Genomic DNA, 20,022 nt, shown 5'->3' with positions numbered 1-20,022 from the left:
TATCAACGCCTAAGATCAACGCACAGCCCAAACCTCTGAACGAATCGGGGTGGAATTTGGCATACAGGTAGATGTTAGTACGTAGGCATCCGCTAAGAAAGGATTTTGATCAATTCTACGGTCTACCCCCCAGGGATAAATTAATAATAAAAAAAAAACTATAACTAATTTACAGTAATACTTAGCTAGTGAATCTATATGCCTCCATGGTAGATCGCTATAGCAAAATCGACTCTACAATTTTTAATTGTAAGTTGATATTTTAAATTTCAATATTTCTTAGCTTTTGCTTGATAACGATATGAATTTTGAAACTGTCCGTTATTATACGATTTTTATTTAAATACCAAAATTCTAATTTCATCCGGTACTGCACATAAAATGGGTCTATGACAATGCTCTGCCCATAGAGCAGGTTCCTTTTCAAATTTATTGCCTGTCATTTTTTACATGTACCCGTGTGTGCACTTGCCAAACACTACGGGGGTTACGTTCTAGGGGTGGGCTTGAGAATTAATAGGGCTGCTACCAGTTTGAAAATTAATTATTTGCATTTTTTTATTGCAGCATAAATTCTGACTAGTATACCTACTAACGATACAACTAAATTGATTGCTTTAAAGAAGTTAAACCTGAAAACTTATATTTAATATAATTTACTCAGTATTGCCACTTTTATACATTGTTATTTCATTTTTTCGTGTGTGAAATGTAATGTCCTTGAAAGAATACATAACGTTACCTACATAATACATTCACTGATGCCTATAGCCTGACTAAGATCACGCTCGTTGTGAATAGTTCATAATATTATAATTTGGATATATAATTTCACACCATAAATCGTGTTTAAAATCGATTAAAAATATCCCTAATTTCCAATTCATTCAAACAAGAAACTAATTAATCATCCTAATTATTCAATAGATATTTCCATGTATCAACCCTAGCAAAATACCTATACACTATACTCATACGTCTACCGTCTGGCGCAGCGGGGCGTACTACATCACACATGTATAACTACACACACACATCATTACATATACATGTGTATGTGTAACACTATACACATGTAGGTACGCGTGTGCGTGCGTGCTGTGTGCATGTGTGCGTACTTTCATTTGTGCATTTCGTCTCTAGCGTTTTAACTTTCATTGGTATTTTGATCGATATTTAAATTGTAATTCAGTTGATTAATTAGTATGCAAGTTTATATGATCTGTATGCTTAATTGTAGGTACCTACTAACTAGGTTTTATTGTGAGTTTGAAAAAAAAACTTAATATGCTGATATAACCTAAATACTGAATCACTGATACCTATTGCTTAAAGGCTAATTAGTAATTACGAATCCATAAAAGCCTATTACCGATATCAGATAATTTCTCACCAATCCAGTTTCTAATTCCCAAATCTATATTTTTCAAACTAAAAGTGAGTAAACTGTAGAGAGTTATACTTAAGCTTGACAAAGAAGTAGTAGTTAGTAGATTCCAAAAAATATAAAAAAATAGCAGAACTTTATAGACAGAGTCGCGTGGACATAATGTATAAACGAGTGTTAATAAATAATTCATAAAATTAAATCCAAGTTAGGAACTATAATATGTAATTATACTCCACCTTTTTAACATAATATCTAGGGTTCCGTCGTCCAATAATTAAAAGAAAAAAATTGATGTATTGTAAATGTATTTTTTTATTATTCTTGTGGTTAAATGAAGAGTATACAGTATGTAGGTACACCCGTGAACTAAGAGAAATAAATAATTTCCAAATATTTTTTTATTACTTTTGTGATTAAATGTATCTAGTAAAGACCGTGCTTTATGGGGTACACGGTGGATTCATGTCATCTGTTCCACTGATCGATTTTTTAAATCATCCTCCGCCCAATTTCAACCCTTTTAGTTTTATTTTACAATTTTCTGTGACACAAGATATTGAAAATGTTAAACCAATAATCTCAGGAACTACTGGTCCGATTTGCAAAATTATTTCGGTGTCAGATAGCCCATTTATCGAGGAACGCTATTATAGGCATCATCACGCTAAGACCAACAGGAGCGGAACAATGCAGGTGAAACCGTGGAGCACAGCTAGTCTAATATTAAAGCAAATTAAAAAAAAAAAACAACAGTTGCTTGGGAAGGACTAGACAGACTTATGTGACGTCAGGACTGGCTGAAAATCAGCGCTGGTCAAGTTAGGCTGATCAGTTTTTGCTAGTCTGATCAGTTTTTGCTGATATGACTGCATTTTATAAGAGATTTTATATATTATCTACCAACAAGAGTATTTTTTTTACCCTATACCAACATAAGTATATGTTTTTGTGGATTATTGTGTCAATAAAGTTCATATTCATATTATGTGTTCCGTTTGACGTCCGTAGTCCATTATGAGAGTACATCGCCTTTTTCCCCGTGAAGTCGCTAGATGGTGCTAGTTTTAAGCCCGTCACGTGGTACCGCCGCCAGCGCCGCGAGTGGTGGGGACAAAACTCACCACAGTTCCGGCAAGCCACCAGAAATATCCTCATTGTTGCGTCGTTTTTCAAACCGTACGCAAGTCGTTAGATTATATGTTATTTTAAAATACTGTATTTTAAAATACATATATTCATAATTTAAATTTAAATAAATTTAAGTAACAATTTTAAACGAACTTTCGAGATTGAAGTAGAGAGTTCAGTTTTTTATTTTTAAATAGTTTTATAGTTTTATAAAAAGTCCGTTACGTTTCATAGTGAAATGAATATTGAATAGTGTTACCTGCGTTATCGTTATTTCAAACGAAGAACGAAATTCGGATTTATATGAAGTATAAATCTGCAACCACGAGCGTGGCATCGTGACCATAGGTCTATAGCGCAGGCCAAGGGCCTACCGAATCGTGTCGAGCGTCTTAACAGTGCGCTTTCTACGTGTTTCCGAGCTGAGTTCTACTTGTTCGGGGTCCAGCGACGACGAGGAACCGCCGCAGCGTGTATGGCGCCGCCAGCGCGCGCTCAGCCGCTCGTGTGCAGGTTTGAGATATTGTCTCAACACGGTGAGTCATGTTATTAATACATTATACGTGATTTACGATGATTTCAATACAAATCTTTCAACGTGAATGGTTATTACTGGATGTTACACGTTAGATAATCCATTTTCACAAATATCGGTTTTTAAGATAGTATTAATTGCCGAAAGCAGATCCGAAACGTGTTTCGATCTTTTGATTTTATTCCTCCTTGAATCGTATTCGCTACGCGGACATTATAAATGTATGTGAATTGTGCCTTCCTTTTCCGAATTGAGGGTAAATATAAAAAAAAAAAAAAAAAACGATTTCTTAATGTCGTTAGATTAGAAAATCCATCCGATACGAGTCGAATCAAGTAGAATGTAGTTGCCTATATCTTGTAAGCACAATAGAAATAGGTAAATTATTATTATCAATTTCTTACAAATATATTAATAATAATTTTTGCCTGACGTATTAAATTAGTCCGCGACTCTGTGCCTAATTACTGCTAAATTTAAATGCGATATCTATTCTCTATACAAATAAACTTAAGAATTAATAGAGATGCTTTGAAGGAGATTATTGATAAGTTTAAATTCATATAAAATTCCTCCCGGTGTGGAATGTATTTTTTAACTTACTAATCATGGCATACGCCTGGCATGGCATACGCTGCGTATGCAGATAGGCGGATTTGATAAGTTGGTTTAAAACTCGTCACAATCAGTTTTTACCAGTACATTCAATAACCGCTAAGATCGACTTTTAAAGTCGTTTCAAATCATTTCATCAATACAAAAGTTAGAATCAGGGGAAACACCAAAAGAATAAAAAGGGGGGGGGGGAGAGATTTTCAACAAACAAAGCTCAAATTAATCTCATCACCCTCGAATACCATGTAATTCGAAAACCAGCCATAGTTTTCACTTAGAGGTAATAATATTTATTTATTCTTTAACTCGGACATCATATTTTATGTCTTTGGAGATTCAAGCCACTATTGAACATCAGGGGTTCGTCAATCGAACACCATGACTCTATTGTTAATCACCCCTTTTTATAATTAAGAAAAGCAAGTTCTGCAAATACAGGGTAATTTTCAATTTCACACCCACTGTTAACTGTGACATGACATACTCTACTTAAAATTATAATTTTTGTATTTGCGAGACTATCGACTACCCGTACGTATCGACGCCTCCTATATCCTTGTATCACTATTGAATACCATATCGATATTATAAATACATCATAAACGAAGGTCGATTACTTAAGATAACGTATCAGCCCTTCGGGCTAGCGTGAGCTCATAGAATGTTTGCGACAGTCACAAACTGGACTGCTCAAGAACCAAGGGACTGTGGCCTTTACTTGGTGATCTACGTGGGCAATGATTTACATTCACCAGAACAGCATGTATACCACATTGAAATGAAATGAAATTATTTATTTTGCAAGAAATGTAAAAAATTTACATATTATGTTATATTGTTTCATTGTTCAGCACAAATCGCCAATTGATTGGCTTGCAGAGACTTTGGAATTGCAATTCAACTCAATTCGAAATAAAGTTCGTCTCTAACCTACTTTGGAATATCAATCCGATAGAATCTATTCTGACACCCGAGCGTTTAAGATTTTCTACGAATGGTTTGGAGCACGGAAGCAAGTTGGAAAATGGAAATGGTAAATTGAAAGTGTCAGTGCCTAAAAACAGGCTTAATAGCAGGCAGTTGGTCCCTCAAGCAGGCACACCACCTCTTAGGGTTTCTCAACTTTGCAACCTTCATCACCCTCCGGGGAAGGATGCACTGCCGCATGCTATAGCGCCAAGGGAACGCCTCTCGGGGCTTATTACCTTTGCAACCTTCATCACCCTCCGGGGAAGGATGCACTGGCGCACGCTGCAGCGCTATAGAAACGCCTCACAGGCTTAGCACTTTTGCAACCTCTATCACCCTCCGGGTAAGGATGCACTGGAGCACGCCGCAGCGCTACACGAACGCCCCACGGGCTTATTATTTTTGCAACCTCCATTACCCTCCGGGGATGGATGCAGTGGCGCACGCTGCAGCGGTACAGGACCGCCTCTCAGGCTTTTCATTTTGAAACCTTCATCACCCTCCGGGGTAGGATGCACTTACGCACGCTGTAGCGCCACAGGAACGCCTATCAAGGTTTGTCATCGTTGCAAATTTTATCATCCTCCGGGGAAGGATGTACTGACACACGCCACAGCGCTACAGGAACGCCTCTTAGGGCTAATCAACTTTGAAACCTTTGTCTCCCTCCGGGGAAGAATGAACTGCCGCACTTGTTAAAGATCTAGTTCAAAAACATCTTTTAAAAGCAAGTAAGTGTAAAAACAAGTATATCTACCAGCCGTATCCAATTCACATGAAAGTCAAAGCATTGAATGAAAGGACCTTGGACCCAGTGTCAAAAAAGTTGGTATGGAAATTGAAATGTTTGCAGTAATAGCTTTCCTAACCTTGACAGTCGAGGTAGTAAGAAAAAATTTCATTCAAAGGCAGAACGAGATCTCTTTGACAAGAGTTATTAGTTTGAACGTTTGAACACTTCACAAGCTGTACAGCTAGGAAGCCGAATCCTCGCGCAATCGCGCCGGCTCCTAATGCAACGTGCTCGAACAGTCGACACAAACATTTCCATTCAGAGGGGAATTCTACAAATACATTTTAATCACAGCTCAAACAGCTTACGTCATCTCAAGTAAGACAGACTTAAACTTAAACAACCGGCTCTATTGCCTCGAGTTCATTATAATACTACCCAAGTGGAAGAACCAGTCTTTGCACCCAGACCTCAAGAGCCGTGCTACTATCAGGATAAGTCTTCTCAATCGTTCACTGACAAACACGCACAGGTTCAGCACCAACTCATATACAGAACCTACAGCTGAAAGTCTGGCTCATTTTGGATAGATCAATCTGTTGTACACCTTGATGGACAGCTTAAAAAAAAATAGAAACATACATAGACTGCTGGTAACTACTGACCAGGCTATAAAAGGATGCTAAATGCTTAGCTAAATTATGTATAACTGACGGTTTAGTACACTATTCTTATACATAAAATCAGTCAGTTTGTATTAAAATAAAATTATATTAAAATTTCATCTGATCATTTAAGCAAACATTACCTCAGGGTATTTCCTTAGCTAGAACAAATCTTTCAAAATTACAAATCCGGAAGGCAAGGAAGATTATTCAAAAACTTTTATCGAAATAATTTTAAAATAAATCAGCATAATAATTATTTATCTATGTGATTAATAAAATAAACAAAAAATTGTTTGCATTTATTAACGCGCAGCTATGTGATTACTGTTATTAGCTTTTGGACGTGTTCTCTATTTATTCCTGTTTACATTACAATTCAAAACAATGGGTCGATAGTGAAGACGCGTTTTAACCTCGCATTCCGCATTGGGCTCCAAAACATATTCTTCCACATACTAGCAATTATTATGTAAATATAAATCCAGTTCCAAGGCACATAAGAACGTTTGCATTTCCAATCCATAAGAGGTTCTCTGACTAATTTGTTTATTACTACACAGCATCCGGTGAGACCAGCTACAGCGGCTATCATAGGTGGCAGGGTAAAGCGAGCTGTTTTCGCGTCGAGGTCGAAATCTGGGTGATGTTACATAGTTATAGTAGCATCATCAATCTATTTGGAAAAATATCTAGTTAATGACATTCTTGCAAAAGTAAACTAGAGAGATGTTTATAAACATTATTATTTAGTATTTACATACAAATTTTTTAAAGAATATAATAAATTCGATCACAAGGTGGGATTCGAACCCCCGTGTTTCCGCCACATGGTGGAATTATTATTATATTATTGTCGTAGTGTTTATAATGCTAATCAAAATAGAAGTCATTAGTAATCACAATCGAGATTTTTCAGCCTACTCAGGTTGAAAGGCATATACTGATTAAAATATTGACAAGATATACTTGTAGTATATTTATGGATGTATTATGTACCATGTATAAGGTATTGAGACAAATTTTCAATAATTATCAAAGTCATGATTTTATACATTAAGTATATACTTTGTTTATAGGATATTTATAACCTTTTTGGGGCATTACTCTATCACATTGTTGCGTTTTATTTATCAAGCCACCAGGAGATAACAAACAACTCTCTCATAATGGACTACGGACGTCAAACGGAACACATAATATAGAAATTTTACCTGAAAATAAAATTTGTATTATGTTTCCTAAGACGTCCGTAGTCCAGATAAGGTCTTCCTGGTGTTATTCTTGCACCAGTGCTACCGTATCATTTATGAGACGAACAATGAGGATATTTCTGGTGGCTTGCCGGAACTGTGGTGAGTTTTGTCCCCACCACTCGCGGCGCTGGCGGCGGTACCACGTGACGGGCTTAAAACTAGCACCATCTAGCGACTTCACGGGGAAAAAGGCGATGTACTCTCATAATGGACTACGGACGTCTTAGGAAACATAATACAAATTTTATTTTCAGGTAAAATTTCTATATTTTTTTAAACTCAAATATGGCAATAATGAAATATTTCCTGATAAGAAATGAGTCAATAGTTAAAACATCGAGAATTTGAACTAGGTCAGTGCTAAATTTAAATGGTCATTTACAATTTATTGGTTCAATGTTATCTCATGAGTATTGCCTAAATTAATGATTGAAATCATTTAAATAAATGTGACAGCAATTAGGCAAATCTTTTTGTACAAGAATATTAATATTTATATTTCTACATATTTGGATCATCTAAAACTGGTCCAATTTCTGTCAAATAAAACACTATAATGACGAAGCTGAACTATAATGATTACATATAATAAATTCAACAAGAATTATATTTCTTTTTCAAGTCGATTGATTGTCATAGAGTAAAGAGCAAGATGTAGAGTTTATAACATAGACTTTATCACTAGCTTTGGAACTAACTGTAAAATAAAGATGGAAATAAAGTATACAGAACCCACGACAAAATTAAATACAATCTTTACCGAAATACTTATAGTATGTAAATATAATTGCATGTTATATTTTTCTTAAGTGCTATAATTAAAAAACAAATAGTAAATTGTATGGCATTTTTGTATAGTATACAGGATTAAAATTATAATATTAATTTGAATATAATTCGCAACATTATAATGTGATGTATTCACGTGTTAAATAACTTTTGGAGTCTTGAAAATGTGCATTATATTCAATACTAGCTGCGCCCCGCGGTTTCACCCGCATTGCTCCGCTCCTGTTGGTCTTAGCGCGAATCCGATTCAGACCAGTAGTTCCTGAGATAAGCGCGTTCAAACAAACAAACTCTTCAGCTTTATTATATTAGTGTAGATTCTGTGAAACAAAAAAAAAATGCTTGTTATATAAACTGGATAAATCAGTGTCTCAATACTTACTATTCCAATGATTCTCCATATAAAGGATGGAGGTCGGATAAGGAACTTAATTTAATCAAAAGTTTAATTACACTTGGCAATTGTAATAAAAATATGCAATTTATGTCATAATTGAACTAACATAACCAAGGTATGATTAATGATATCAACTGCGGTCTGCGAGTAATATAAAAATTTATGTCGTAACAATCTGGTACTGTAAACATAGTAATTGTACCTCGTGTGTTCATAAGTTTTGAGACGAAATAAAAGTTGCATATCTTTTGTAATATTTAACTTATAATTCTAAAATTTATACAACATATTAAGTGAGTAATAACAAACAATAAACTTTCATTATCACTCAAAATGTCCACCCTTATTTTTTATACAGGCCCTCAGACGATTTGGCCAGTCATCTACAGCGGCACGAATCTCTTCCAATGGAATTCGCTTTGCCTCTCGGACAAGAGCTCGCTTCAGTGACTCCAAGTTTCGGTGGGACTTTCAGCAGGCCCTGAGCTCTAATTCAGTCCATAATGAATAATCCAGCGGGTTGAGGTCGGGACTGGAGGAGGGCCATTCGTTAGCCGCTATGAAGGCCGGCACATTCTCCTTCAACCAAGCTTGGGTGGTTTTTGCCTTATGAGATGGCGCTGAGTCTTGCTGGAAAACCCAATCCTTGTTATGAAATAAAGTATGAGTCAGGGTTTTCACAACAGTCTCTAAAATATCACTTTGATAATTCTTGGCTTTCACCATGACACCTTGTTGGCAGAAATGCAGCGGAGTGACACCTTCATACGAAACTCCCCACCATACCATCACACTAGCCGGATGAGTACAAAAGACATTCCGTGCTCAAGGTGGGACGTCCTTGCTACTTTTGGCATACACTTTATTGTTTTGTCGGTTGAACTTTTCTTCCACAATAAAGATTTTCTCATCAGTAAAGAGTTTCTTCCTCGCATCGTGTCTCCTAAGCAGTATTGGACAACGTTCGCGTCGCAATTTACGAAGGAGGTCGTTTAAAAACTGAATTTACCTACGGCTGTACGCCTTTACCTTAAGATCATATTTCAGTATTCTGTTGATTGATACGCGCGAAATATCAGTCTGCAGCGCGAGTTTTTTCTGAGTGCGACATGGATTTCGGCGAAGTCGCTCTCTGATGATTTTGATGTTCGCAGGCGTCCTCACAGAGCGTGGCCGGCCACTTCTTTGGCGATCTTGCAAAGAATTAGTCTCCTTGTATCGTTTAATAGTGTAATACACGAAGTTATGGCTCACACCAAAAATTTTCACCTCACGGAAAATCTCCATTGGTTTTTTCCCCGCCTTAAACAGCCAAATCACGGTCGCACGTAATTCTTTAGTTCCCTCCATCACGAGAAAATTGAAAGAAATTAATTTAAAAATCAAAGGAATTAAAAGTAAACATTCCAAATTCAAAATTGGAAAAATAAATAAATATCAGCCAGTGATATTTTATCTTATTTTTTAACTATAAAGTTTGTCTCAAAACTTATGAACACACGAGGTATTCTATTACAACAAACCTTAGACACACTCAAACTGACTCAAAAAAAAATTCATCCAATTTGTCTTCTTCACAATAAAACGAAAGATAGTGCTATCATTCCACATCCTGTATATTGTTTGTAATTAACTCATCAATTACGCTAATAGCTTAATTACAGCCCTTTATTACATCAGTTAAACACTTTATTTAACGTTCACTACTTCATACAAGATGGATACCGAACCTACGTTAAACAATCTTCTGAAAAAACTTAACTCAATATATTTTGTTCTAGGTCTTTCATATGATAGTGTTAAGGCTACGCGAAAAGAGAAACTAATACAACGATTTATATATATTTTGAACTTTTTTTGGCTTAATTCTGATGTACTAGGGGCTGTGTGCTGGTTTATAAATGGAGTTTTAAACGGAAAATCCTTTGTAGAACTCACGTATGTCGCTCCTTGCGTTACATTCAGTTTCTTTGCGAATATCAAAGCATATACTTTAATACATTATGAAGCTTTTGTAAGCGAATTAATAAACTCACTGAGGTCGTTAGAAGAGATAGAAAATACAAGAGCGAGAACGAAGGAAAGAGATGAAATTATTGGTAAAGATGTAAAATTCTTGAACGCAGTGATAAATGTATCGAATATTCTTAATTTTGGGCTCATTATAACATTTTTTACGAGTCCTTTGATTCTGATCGTTGTGAAGTATTTGAAGACGAATCATTGGGATCTTTTGCTCCCGTTTTTGATTATTTATCCCTTTGATTCTCATGACATAAAATATTGGCCGTTTGTGTACTTACATCAGCTGTGGTCAGGTGAGCATTTTCCTTGATGGTAAATTTTAGTTAAGCGCAAGAAAGATTTCTATATTATATTGGTCGATGAAAGAGAAATATTTTGATATATTAGAAATATAGAGCCAAAATTTTAGGATATTTTCAGGGTCTTAATACAAATGCCTTCTTTTTGTTTATTTTTTATTCATCTAATTTTATATGACTGTATTCAGTATTCTCCATATCTTAGCTCAATTATTGTCTACCTGCAATACTTAGCATCATAAAAATTAATAACCGAATCTAAAATATCTATTTCTTGCAGAGTCCATAGTAGTCTTAAACATTTGTAGCACAGATTATCTTCTCTACATTTGCTGTATGTTCATACGAGTACAATTCCGACTCTTACAATACGATTTTAAAAGAATTATGGAAGATAATAATGTTCTTTTCAACAATGAAGCATTTACAAGAGAGTTTGTAGAACTCGTGAAATGGCATCAGGAATTAATACGGTATGATTTATTTTAATTTGCTAATTAATCCTAAAATTAATCCTACTAATGTTTCAAATGTTAAAGTTTGTACGTTTGTTACTCCTTCACGCAAAAACTGCTGAATAAATTTTTATGAACTTTGGCACACACAGAAGGAAACTTGGATTAACACATAGGATAGTTTCAAATTTCACATAGGATAATTTCCGCCCACACCTTCGTCCGCGTTTAAAAAAAAACCCGCATAGTTCCCGTTCCTGTGAGATTTCCCGGATAAAAAGCCTATGTCTTATTCTGGGTCTACAGGTACCCAAAGTTGAAACGTTTAAAATATAAGTAGGATTAAAAAAATGTTGAAAATGTGTACTCTGTGAAATGTGAATACATTTAGGTAAATTTATATAAAGCGTATGTAAATCTTTACGTTCTTTTGACTCCCATTATTTTTATATATTTTTGGAAGACCTTTGACTCTTTATGATTAAATATATAGATACTGAATTAATGAATTTTAATTTGTCCAAATAAAATAAAAATACCTAACTAGTTTTATTTTACGCGATAACAAAATACGGATTTTATTCTAAAAAGTGTTCGAACACCGGGACTTTTGAAGTGAAAACTTCTTTAGCGGCGTTGGGTATAAAATCACTCGCGTCAGGATACGTGGCCTGATCGAAAAAGCGAAGACGGACATAAGACGGATGTTTTTTTTTTTTTTCAAGTTTTCACTTCTGCCGGCACTCCCGGAGTGCAACCCGTCTTTTAAATTTTTTTATTATATTTTCTTTGAATAAAAATATAATAAAAAGTAGAAAATATTATAATAATATATTATAATGTGGTTTTTAATAAACAGGTTATCAGCAATATTGGAGAAAGTGTACGCAAAGTCGACTCTATTCAATTTTGTGGCGAGCTCCATTCTTCTGTGTCTGACTGGATTTAATGTTATGGTAATTTAAATATTATTTTAATATCCCTAGATATGAGGAAATGCTGTTAATTCAAATGTATTTAATTTAATTAATTAATAATTAATTAATTTAATTTAATTATTAATTTTTTGTACATTTAAGGTTAGTTTGTTAAGGAAGTCTGGTACTTTGTTAAGATGGTACACAGTGCATCCATTTCTAATCTACAGTAGGTAACTACATGATAAATAATAAATATCTTCACAATCAAAGTCGGTACATAGCGTCTCTAAAGGAGATTTTTTTTTAGCATGCATTTGATTGGGACAGTATTATGAGATTATATAATATGTATACGTATGTATTATATATAGGTATAGTTAATAACCTTGTACTTGTAATTTACCTTACTTGATTACTTTCAGAAATATATAGGATGGGATAGGACATAACTAATAATCTTGTAATTTACTATTTAGCATTATTATTTCACTCTAGTATTTTCTTTGATTTTCATTAACAAAGTTTTTTATAGGCCATGGAAGATAAGACTCTGGCGTGCACTTTTCTAGTGTTCCTGTCAGCGAGCTTGCTGCAAATATTCTTCGTGTGTTTCTTCGGGGATTTGCTTATGAAATCTGTACGGTTATCTATTACTTATTATTACAATATATTTAAATTAATTAGTCGAAAACAAAATACTTAAACTCTACTTTTTAAAAGGAATAGACTATCAACACTATCATGATAAAAACACCTGAAAAAAAATTCTTAAACAGTATGAGTATAATACCATAAAGTCACAATTAATATAGTGTTTTAATTTTCTCCATAGAGCACAGATGTCAGCTACGCGATATATGAGAGCAAATGGTACCTGGCTAACTCATCGGCTGAAAAGAATTTACACATCGTACAAACAAGGTTGGAACGATTCATTATAATTAAAGTATTTATAAAATCCTCCCCAAAAGTGCAAAATCATATTATAACCTACTATCTGTTCTCCGCGGTTTCACCTTCACTGCTCCGCTCCTGTTGGTCTTAGCGTGATGATACATATCTTTATCCTTCCTCGATAAATGGGCTTTCTAACACCGAAATAATTTTTCAAATCGGACCAGTTGTTTCCGAGATTAGCGCGTTCAAACAAACATACAAACAAACAAACTCTTCAGCTTTATAATATAAGTATTTACCTATAATAAAAGGTACATCTCTCTTATATGTATGGTATGAATGAACTGGGGGAGGGGTTGCTATGCCGTCTTAAAGCAGCACTAATTCCAGTATGAACTAGTGAAAGTGCTAGTCAAGATAACCTTGTCCCCGTCAAGGGGGGACGCCCTTGTGCATGTCGCTACCAGGGTGAACCTTCAGTTCACCCCCGCGTCCGCGTTAAAATGTAGAAGCCCTTCTGGCTAACATTGAGAAACACCTTACAAAAAAAAAAAAAAAAAAGATAACCTTGTATTTTACCGCGTTAGAATTACTGCTTTAAGACGTCATAGCAACCCCTGAAAGCCTATAAAGTATCTTTAAATAATGTCCTTACAATAAAAGACTTTTCTTTATAATTTCTTTTGTTACAGAGCTCAGAAGCCTTGCAAGTTAACGGCGTTTGGTTTTGCTGACGTCAATTTAAGAGCTTTTATGAGCGTAAGTCTATTTTAGGAGATTTTAAATTTCATTGCGAAATTTCGCATTTTTATTTTGATACTTATCAACTGGAACATTATAGAGACTTTATTATTCATATTTTGTAGTTTAGATGTAAATAAGGTTATAAGTAGGTTACAGGGTGGAATTTTCTAATGCCACCTGGAGTCCTTTCGTCCTTTTCCTGCAGGAAAGTACTGTAGATTAGAGAAATTTACAATATATTAAGATGAAAAAACTGCATTTAAGATTTCTGAAAATTTTCTTTCCACACCCGGGAATCGATCGCATAAATCTGTTAACATTACAAATGTTTAATAAAGGTACTGAATGTTAAATTATTTTCTTTTTTTTCAGATTTTAAGCACAGCCTGGTCGTATTTTGCTCTACTGAAGACACTATACAATCCAAATAAAGCTTAAACTTTAATTTATTTTTAATAGTTGTCAAGAATATATTTTATTATAGTCTTAGATTATAGATATTAGTTTAATGCTTTGTTCAACGCTGTTTTAGTCTTAGGTTTAAGCCAATAAAATAATTTTGCACATTCCATAAGACTTTTATTTCACACCGAAGCGACTTTTGTTTTAAAATAACTTATAGAATAATAATAAATTACTTATAGCAAATGTAAAGATAATAAGAGCAAATAAATTATTTATTGGTAACTTAGTACCTACTACGTAAAACAAAATGTAAAATTGGTTCACTATAGAAGAAACAAAACACAGAAATACGCAAATTACCAACTATACACTACGTACTACTACGTAAGACACTACGTATCAAAACAACAACAATATTTTGACATATTACCGAACGAACTAGGAAATTTGAATTTCGGCAATCCGTTTCTTTTTAAATCGTTCGGAAATAAATCAGCCAGTCGTTTTTTCGGTTTCGGTGGTCCGCGTATCCGGGCGTTGGCGGTTCTTTTTCTTTTATACGGTGCAACAAGTTGTAGATAGGGAGGCGAAGAGGGGAATTTTCTGCAATACTCGAGCGTGGCAGTTTAAGATATGAGAGGTACCTTAGACCTAATAGAACAACCTTGTTAACTATTTAGCTCTTTAAGTAGTGACGCGCGCCCAGGATAGACGATCAGATTAGTAAAAAAAAATCGATAGTCTGAAATACTCGAGCGCGTCAGATTAAGATATTGGGGGTTGATTTTAGTGTTTTAAGACTAAATTTAACTAATCTGACGATAAGTCCTTGACGCCGCCAAGTTATAGGGTCGCGAACTTGTAAAAAAAAAACGTTAATCCGGCATTCTCGAGCGCGATTGTTTTTATTTTTATTTTGAAGAATATAATCTAAAACTTACTAAAAATACAAAATCTGCCGGTTTCCGCGTGACCGGAAGTCTGGAGGAGCCATTTCGTCTTCCGAAAAACGCGTTGCAGTATATAAGTCGCGAACGATACATTTTACAAAAAAAAAAGTTTGAATAAACAAAAAAGGTAATTTTATTTTACACAAAAAAGGTCTCTTTACATTTTTGTCCAAAGTTAAAACTTTTTGACTTGAAGCATCATAAAAACTCAAACTCCCGGTTTTTTGAGTATATCTCGCAAACTGAGGGTGTTAAGAAAAATTGATATGAAATAACGATGATTAAAAAAAAGAAACTCTCAAACCTTTTTCGGTCAGATTAAGAGAACCCACCAACATTTTTGTCAGATTAAGAAAATATGCTTTCAGGAGACCGAGATAAACCTCCCCTATGAAAATCTGACGCGCTCGAGTATTTTAAAAGGACTTTTTTTTTCTGCATTTTCAAAAATTCATCGTAACTTATCGTCACGCCGAAATCGTCAGTTTTTTTAAGGGGAGCTTCCTTGGGGCCTACTTAACACCCCTTCCGAAAATCTGACGCGCTCGAGTAATTTTTTTTTTGTGCATTTTTGACGAATTAATATGCCTAGCCCCACCACGCAAACCGGCAGATTAGTATACCGTTGTTATCAGAGGCACTTGGGGCATACGTAGTATGAATATCTGACGCGCTCGAGAATGCCCAAGTAACTATTTTTTTTACATTTTTGAAAATCCGTACACGCCAAACCCACCGCTAAAATGGTTTTTACCATAGAAGCTTTTCTTTTCGAAATTATTTTATCTATTGATTTTGATAAGTCTCGACGGCGCCGTTTAATTACGCCATTTAGCTACCTCGCCTCCCTATCTATTGGATGCTGTATGATTCTATTTATCTGGTTTTATTTATATCTTTTTGTGCAACGGCAACACTGAAGCGTATTTTACACGGTTTTGTAGTAGCGGTGTGTGGTTGATTTGCTTTTATAGGTTATGTCAATGATTTTTAGAGAGTTTTATTATGACACTAGCTTCCGCCCGCGACTCCGTCCGCGCGGATGTCGGTCTTCGCGTGGATGGTTATTTCTCCATTTTGAGTACCTCTGTCAATAACATCTTATAAATATCTATTGGACCCAATTCCCAAATACGGCTAGGCCTATAATAATACGCAACGTGTGTTCGCGGTTCTACGGAACAACGTCTATGGATAAAACTGAAAAATTAAGATTAATTTTTTTCTACGTATTTTTCCAGGATAAAAAGTATCCTATTTTACGCCCAGGATAATAAGGTATAATTATACCAAGTTTCATCGAAATCGAACCGCTAGTTTTCACGTGATGCCTTCACATACAGACAGACAGACAGACAGACAGACAGACAGACAAAAATTTTTTTAATCACATATTTGGGTTTGGTATCGATCCAGTAACACCCCCTGCTATTTATTTTTTCAATATTTTCAATGTACAGAAGTGACCCTTCTACAGATTTATTATATGTATAGATAATATCATATAAAATTTTAATAATAAAATATTTACCTACTGCTTATTACTAGGTACTTTTGAACACAGAATTAATTGAAAGTCAATCACTTTTGATTAAAATTCTACGATAAATGCTAAATAGGTATACAAACATTCCTGAAGCCTGAAGAATGCCTGAAGACAATTTATTTATAATAATTAGAGCTGAATATCGTCCTACAAATCGAATCTTTCCGTATCTTTAACTTATTGAAAAGTAGAAATTTCCGCCTCCGAACTATGTTTATAGCTCTTTATGAAGAGAGCAGAACAAAATACAATCGATATATTTTGTTGAGATTACAGATTCATTGAACAGATTACTTCAGTTAATTATTAAGCCACACCAAAAATACATCCACTCTAAATTTAGAGAAATTATAGCGAGAATAGCTAAAATTAGGACTAGGTACATTGTGATTTGTGAAAATTTCATTATAAAATAGAGCGCGCAATATGATTGTAGATGTAGACTGTCCCAGTAAACGTTTTTCTGCCTTACTCTTACTTATCACATAGGGCTATGAAAAATAGATGTTCGCTGATTCTCAGACCTGTGCAAATAAAATTTAATGAGAATCGGTGCAGCAATTTCGGAGGACTATGGTAACTAGTATTGTGACACGAGAATTTTATAAATATGTAATTATGTAGAGAAGATGTAGGTAAATATAGTATTATCAACATCATTGATCATAACAGCTTTTAGTGGCCACTTTCATCAATCGAAATTTCTTTACAGCTTTATAAGCTGCAAATTATAACTTCTAATAATTCTATTATGCAATACCTAATAACTAGAAAGAAATTCAAAACCTAGCTCTATGCATATACATTTCTTCAAAGTATTCAATGCATTCGTAGTTTCAAACCTAATAAACGGTTAGTTTAATGGTGAACATAATATTAATAATTCAAACTTCAAAATACATCTAGAACCGCTTACAGAATATAAAAGCGGGCATCATTTTTTATCTGTGTCAGTAGTAGTGACTATCGTCCCCACAATAAAACCACAGTGTCTCGAAGCAACAAGTGATACAGGGGTGTGAGGGATGTTCAACTGCTACCCTTGAGTTTTGGGTCTGTATTATTTGAATAGATTATAGAATGACTAGTCTTAGAAACATAAATATACATCGTAAAGATTATCATATTTATGGAGTTTACAAAAGTATGACATTGTATACAAAAGAAGAAAAGAGAAAACTGATTGCTATTAAAACTATCTAGTTACATCTATGTATTGTGAAAGCCGAATTCAGATGTATATAAATGTTTTATCTAAAAAGATTTTTATTAGATTACCGTACAATTTACAACCATGCTTAACCTAAGTGGATACTTCATCAATTTCTATTTTGTTCTAATAAAATCGCCATCAATCTTTCCGCTCGAAATATTTATGTCAAGTTTGTTTTTAATTCGCTTGTTTTTTGCTCTGTAAGGTCGTAACATGGTGATTTATCATAAAATAATTAATAAAAATGGTTACCTTGTTTATAACAGTATTGTTTTTTTATTATTTAAGTATAATTTGTTTATTATGATGACAGTAGTGCGACAGATAATCGGTGGATTATATTCTAGAGGTCTGCTGCAGGTACCTAATTGAACTAAAGGGATAATTTTGCATCTGATTTTGATGAAGCATGTTGTTTCGTTCTACCAGTGACCAACCATCCAGTGGAAAACTCCACTTTCATTTCAGGACATTTCTGCAAAATTTAATAAGAGTTAAAATGTATTTCTTTTCGTTCCACTACCACCGTTACACTTTACAACAAGGTAGGTCCCTATTATAAAATAATATCAGTGAAAATGAAAGACGCAGTTGAACATCCCAACAAGATTCATGACAGAGGCGGCAAAACAAAAACTGGCATTTTCGCACGTCGCCCGTGTTTCGGGAAAGCGCGGGAAAGCGTTTAACGTCACTTGTTCTAAATTCGTTTTGTACCTTTTAGAGGCAAAGGCTTCCAACTATACAGCCGCATTTGAACAATTTTTAAAAAGAGATTCTATTCGTATTTTGTTTGAAGCATACAAATGTTATAAAGTGATATACCTATTCACATGCAAATTCTTACTATACTTTCATTAACACTTTCAAGTTTCAGGTAAGTACAAAATTTCCATTTCTAAGTTAGATCGAAATTATAACAGACCACATTATTATTAGATAATGTAAGAAATTACTATTATAGTTTTTAAGTTACAGATTTTATAAATGAGTTACGTTTAGGAACCAGAATTGCATCGTATATTAGTATCCTAGATATATTATGTACCTACATCAATCGAAATTCGATGAAAGAAAATTAGAAAAGGTAATAAAAACTTAGCAAGAACGCAAATGATCTACTGATCATTTGCGTTCTTGCTAATTGATAAATCTCTTTCTATAAAAGAACTTCGTAGGTATAAATAATATAAAACTTTGTAGGTATATAGAATTGATAAATCTCTTTCTATAAAAGAACTTCAGTCTATATTCTTGTATAGTATGATTTCATGTTCATGACGTGTTCTTAGAATAGAGAAGCAGAACGTAACACTATAGAGATGTAACTAAAAGGAACTGCCATTCACGATTCATTGATGATTTTTTTTGTGACTATTATGCTTTGACAGCTATCCGTTAAAATTGACGTGTTAGTGACATTTGGTCAAGTAGGTAAGGAATTTTATTGGAAGCAAAATAATTAGGGCATTTTATGAGACACTTGAATAAAAATATAATATTAAAAATGGAGGTATTTTTAATTTAACAGACAAGGGATGGTTTTGAGTTCTAAAACGTTGTACAACTTAGAACCAGCATAAATAAGGTAGACGACATATTCTTTTGTATTACGGTAGATACGGTAGATTACGGTAGATATTTAAAGAAATTACGTAGGTATATATGGAGCGTTAGGTATCATTAATTTCAAGTGTGAATCTAAACAATTAATAAAAGTGCAACTTACGTTATACATAATATTATGTCATATTGACAAACTATTATTGGGAGATAGGTACCTAGAACAATGCGATAAAGATTGGAAAGTTGAGACATTTTTTTCGCGACGTTTTTTTCGTTTTTTGAAGACATTTTTTTCGGGTTATAACCCCCATCGACTACACCGAAAAGTAGTCAAGCCCATATTATTATTGCCATATGAATAAAACATACATAAATAACACCAAATTGCAGAAATTTCAAAATTACCGACTATCTATACGTACAATAATATACAGCAGGTAGAAAATATATTTCACATCGCCCGCGTCGACCCAAAAAGGGTCTTTTCCAAGAATCTTGCTCCCACGTTCTTTTATAATAGACCCT

At 34.2% G+C, this 20,022-nt stretch overlaps 1 protein-coding gene across 1 annotated transcript; it reads left to right on the top strand.

Moving 5' to 3' along the window:
- Positions 1–7,799: 7,799 nt before the first annotated feature.
- LOC123703191 (putative odorant receptor 92a) lies at positions 7,800–14,255 on the top strand. Its single transcript, XM_045651114.1, has 8 exons — positions 7,800–8,675; positions 9,982–10,795; positions 11,082–11,274; positions 12,116–12,212; positions 12,709–12,813; positions 13,009–13,097; positions 13,766–13,832; positions 14,190–14,255. The coding sequence occupies exons 2-8, from the start codon at positions 10,195–10,197 to the stop codon at positions 14,253–14,255; spliced, it is 1,218 nt and encodes a 405-aa protein (XP_045507070.1). The 5' UTR covers positions 7,800–8,675; positions 9,982–10,194.
- The last annotated feature ends 5,767 nt before the right edge of the window (positions 14,256–20,022 follow it).

This window comes from Colias croceus, chromosome 25 (assembly GCF_905220415.1).
Source record: "Colias croceus chromosome 25, ilColCroc2.1".
Taxonomy (NCBI): domain Eukaryota; kingdom Metazoa; phylum Arthropoda; class Insecta; order Lepidoptera; family Pieridae; genus Colias; species Colias croceus.
Note: the sequence above shows the minus strand (reverse complement) of the source record. Positions and strands in the feature narration are given on the sequence as shown.

Coding starts and splice junctions, on each gene's coding strand:
- LOC123703191 (XM_045651114.1), top strand. CDS start 10,195: ATGGATACCGAACCTACGTTAAACAATCTTCTGAAAAAACTTAACTCA. Junction 10,796..11,081: donor CTTACATCAGCTGTGGTCAG/GTGAGCATTTTC, acceptor TATTTCTTGCAG/AGTCCATAGTAGTCTTAAAC. Junction 12,814..13,008: donor GGGATTTGCTTATGAAATCT/GTACGGTTATCT, acceptor TTTTCTCCATAG/AGCACAGATGTCAGCTACGC.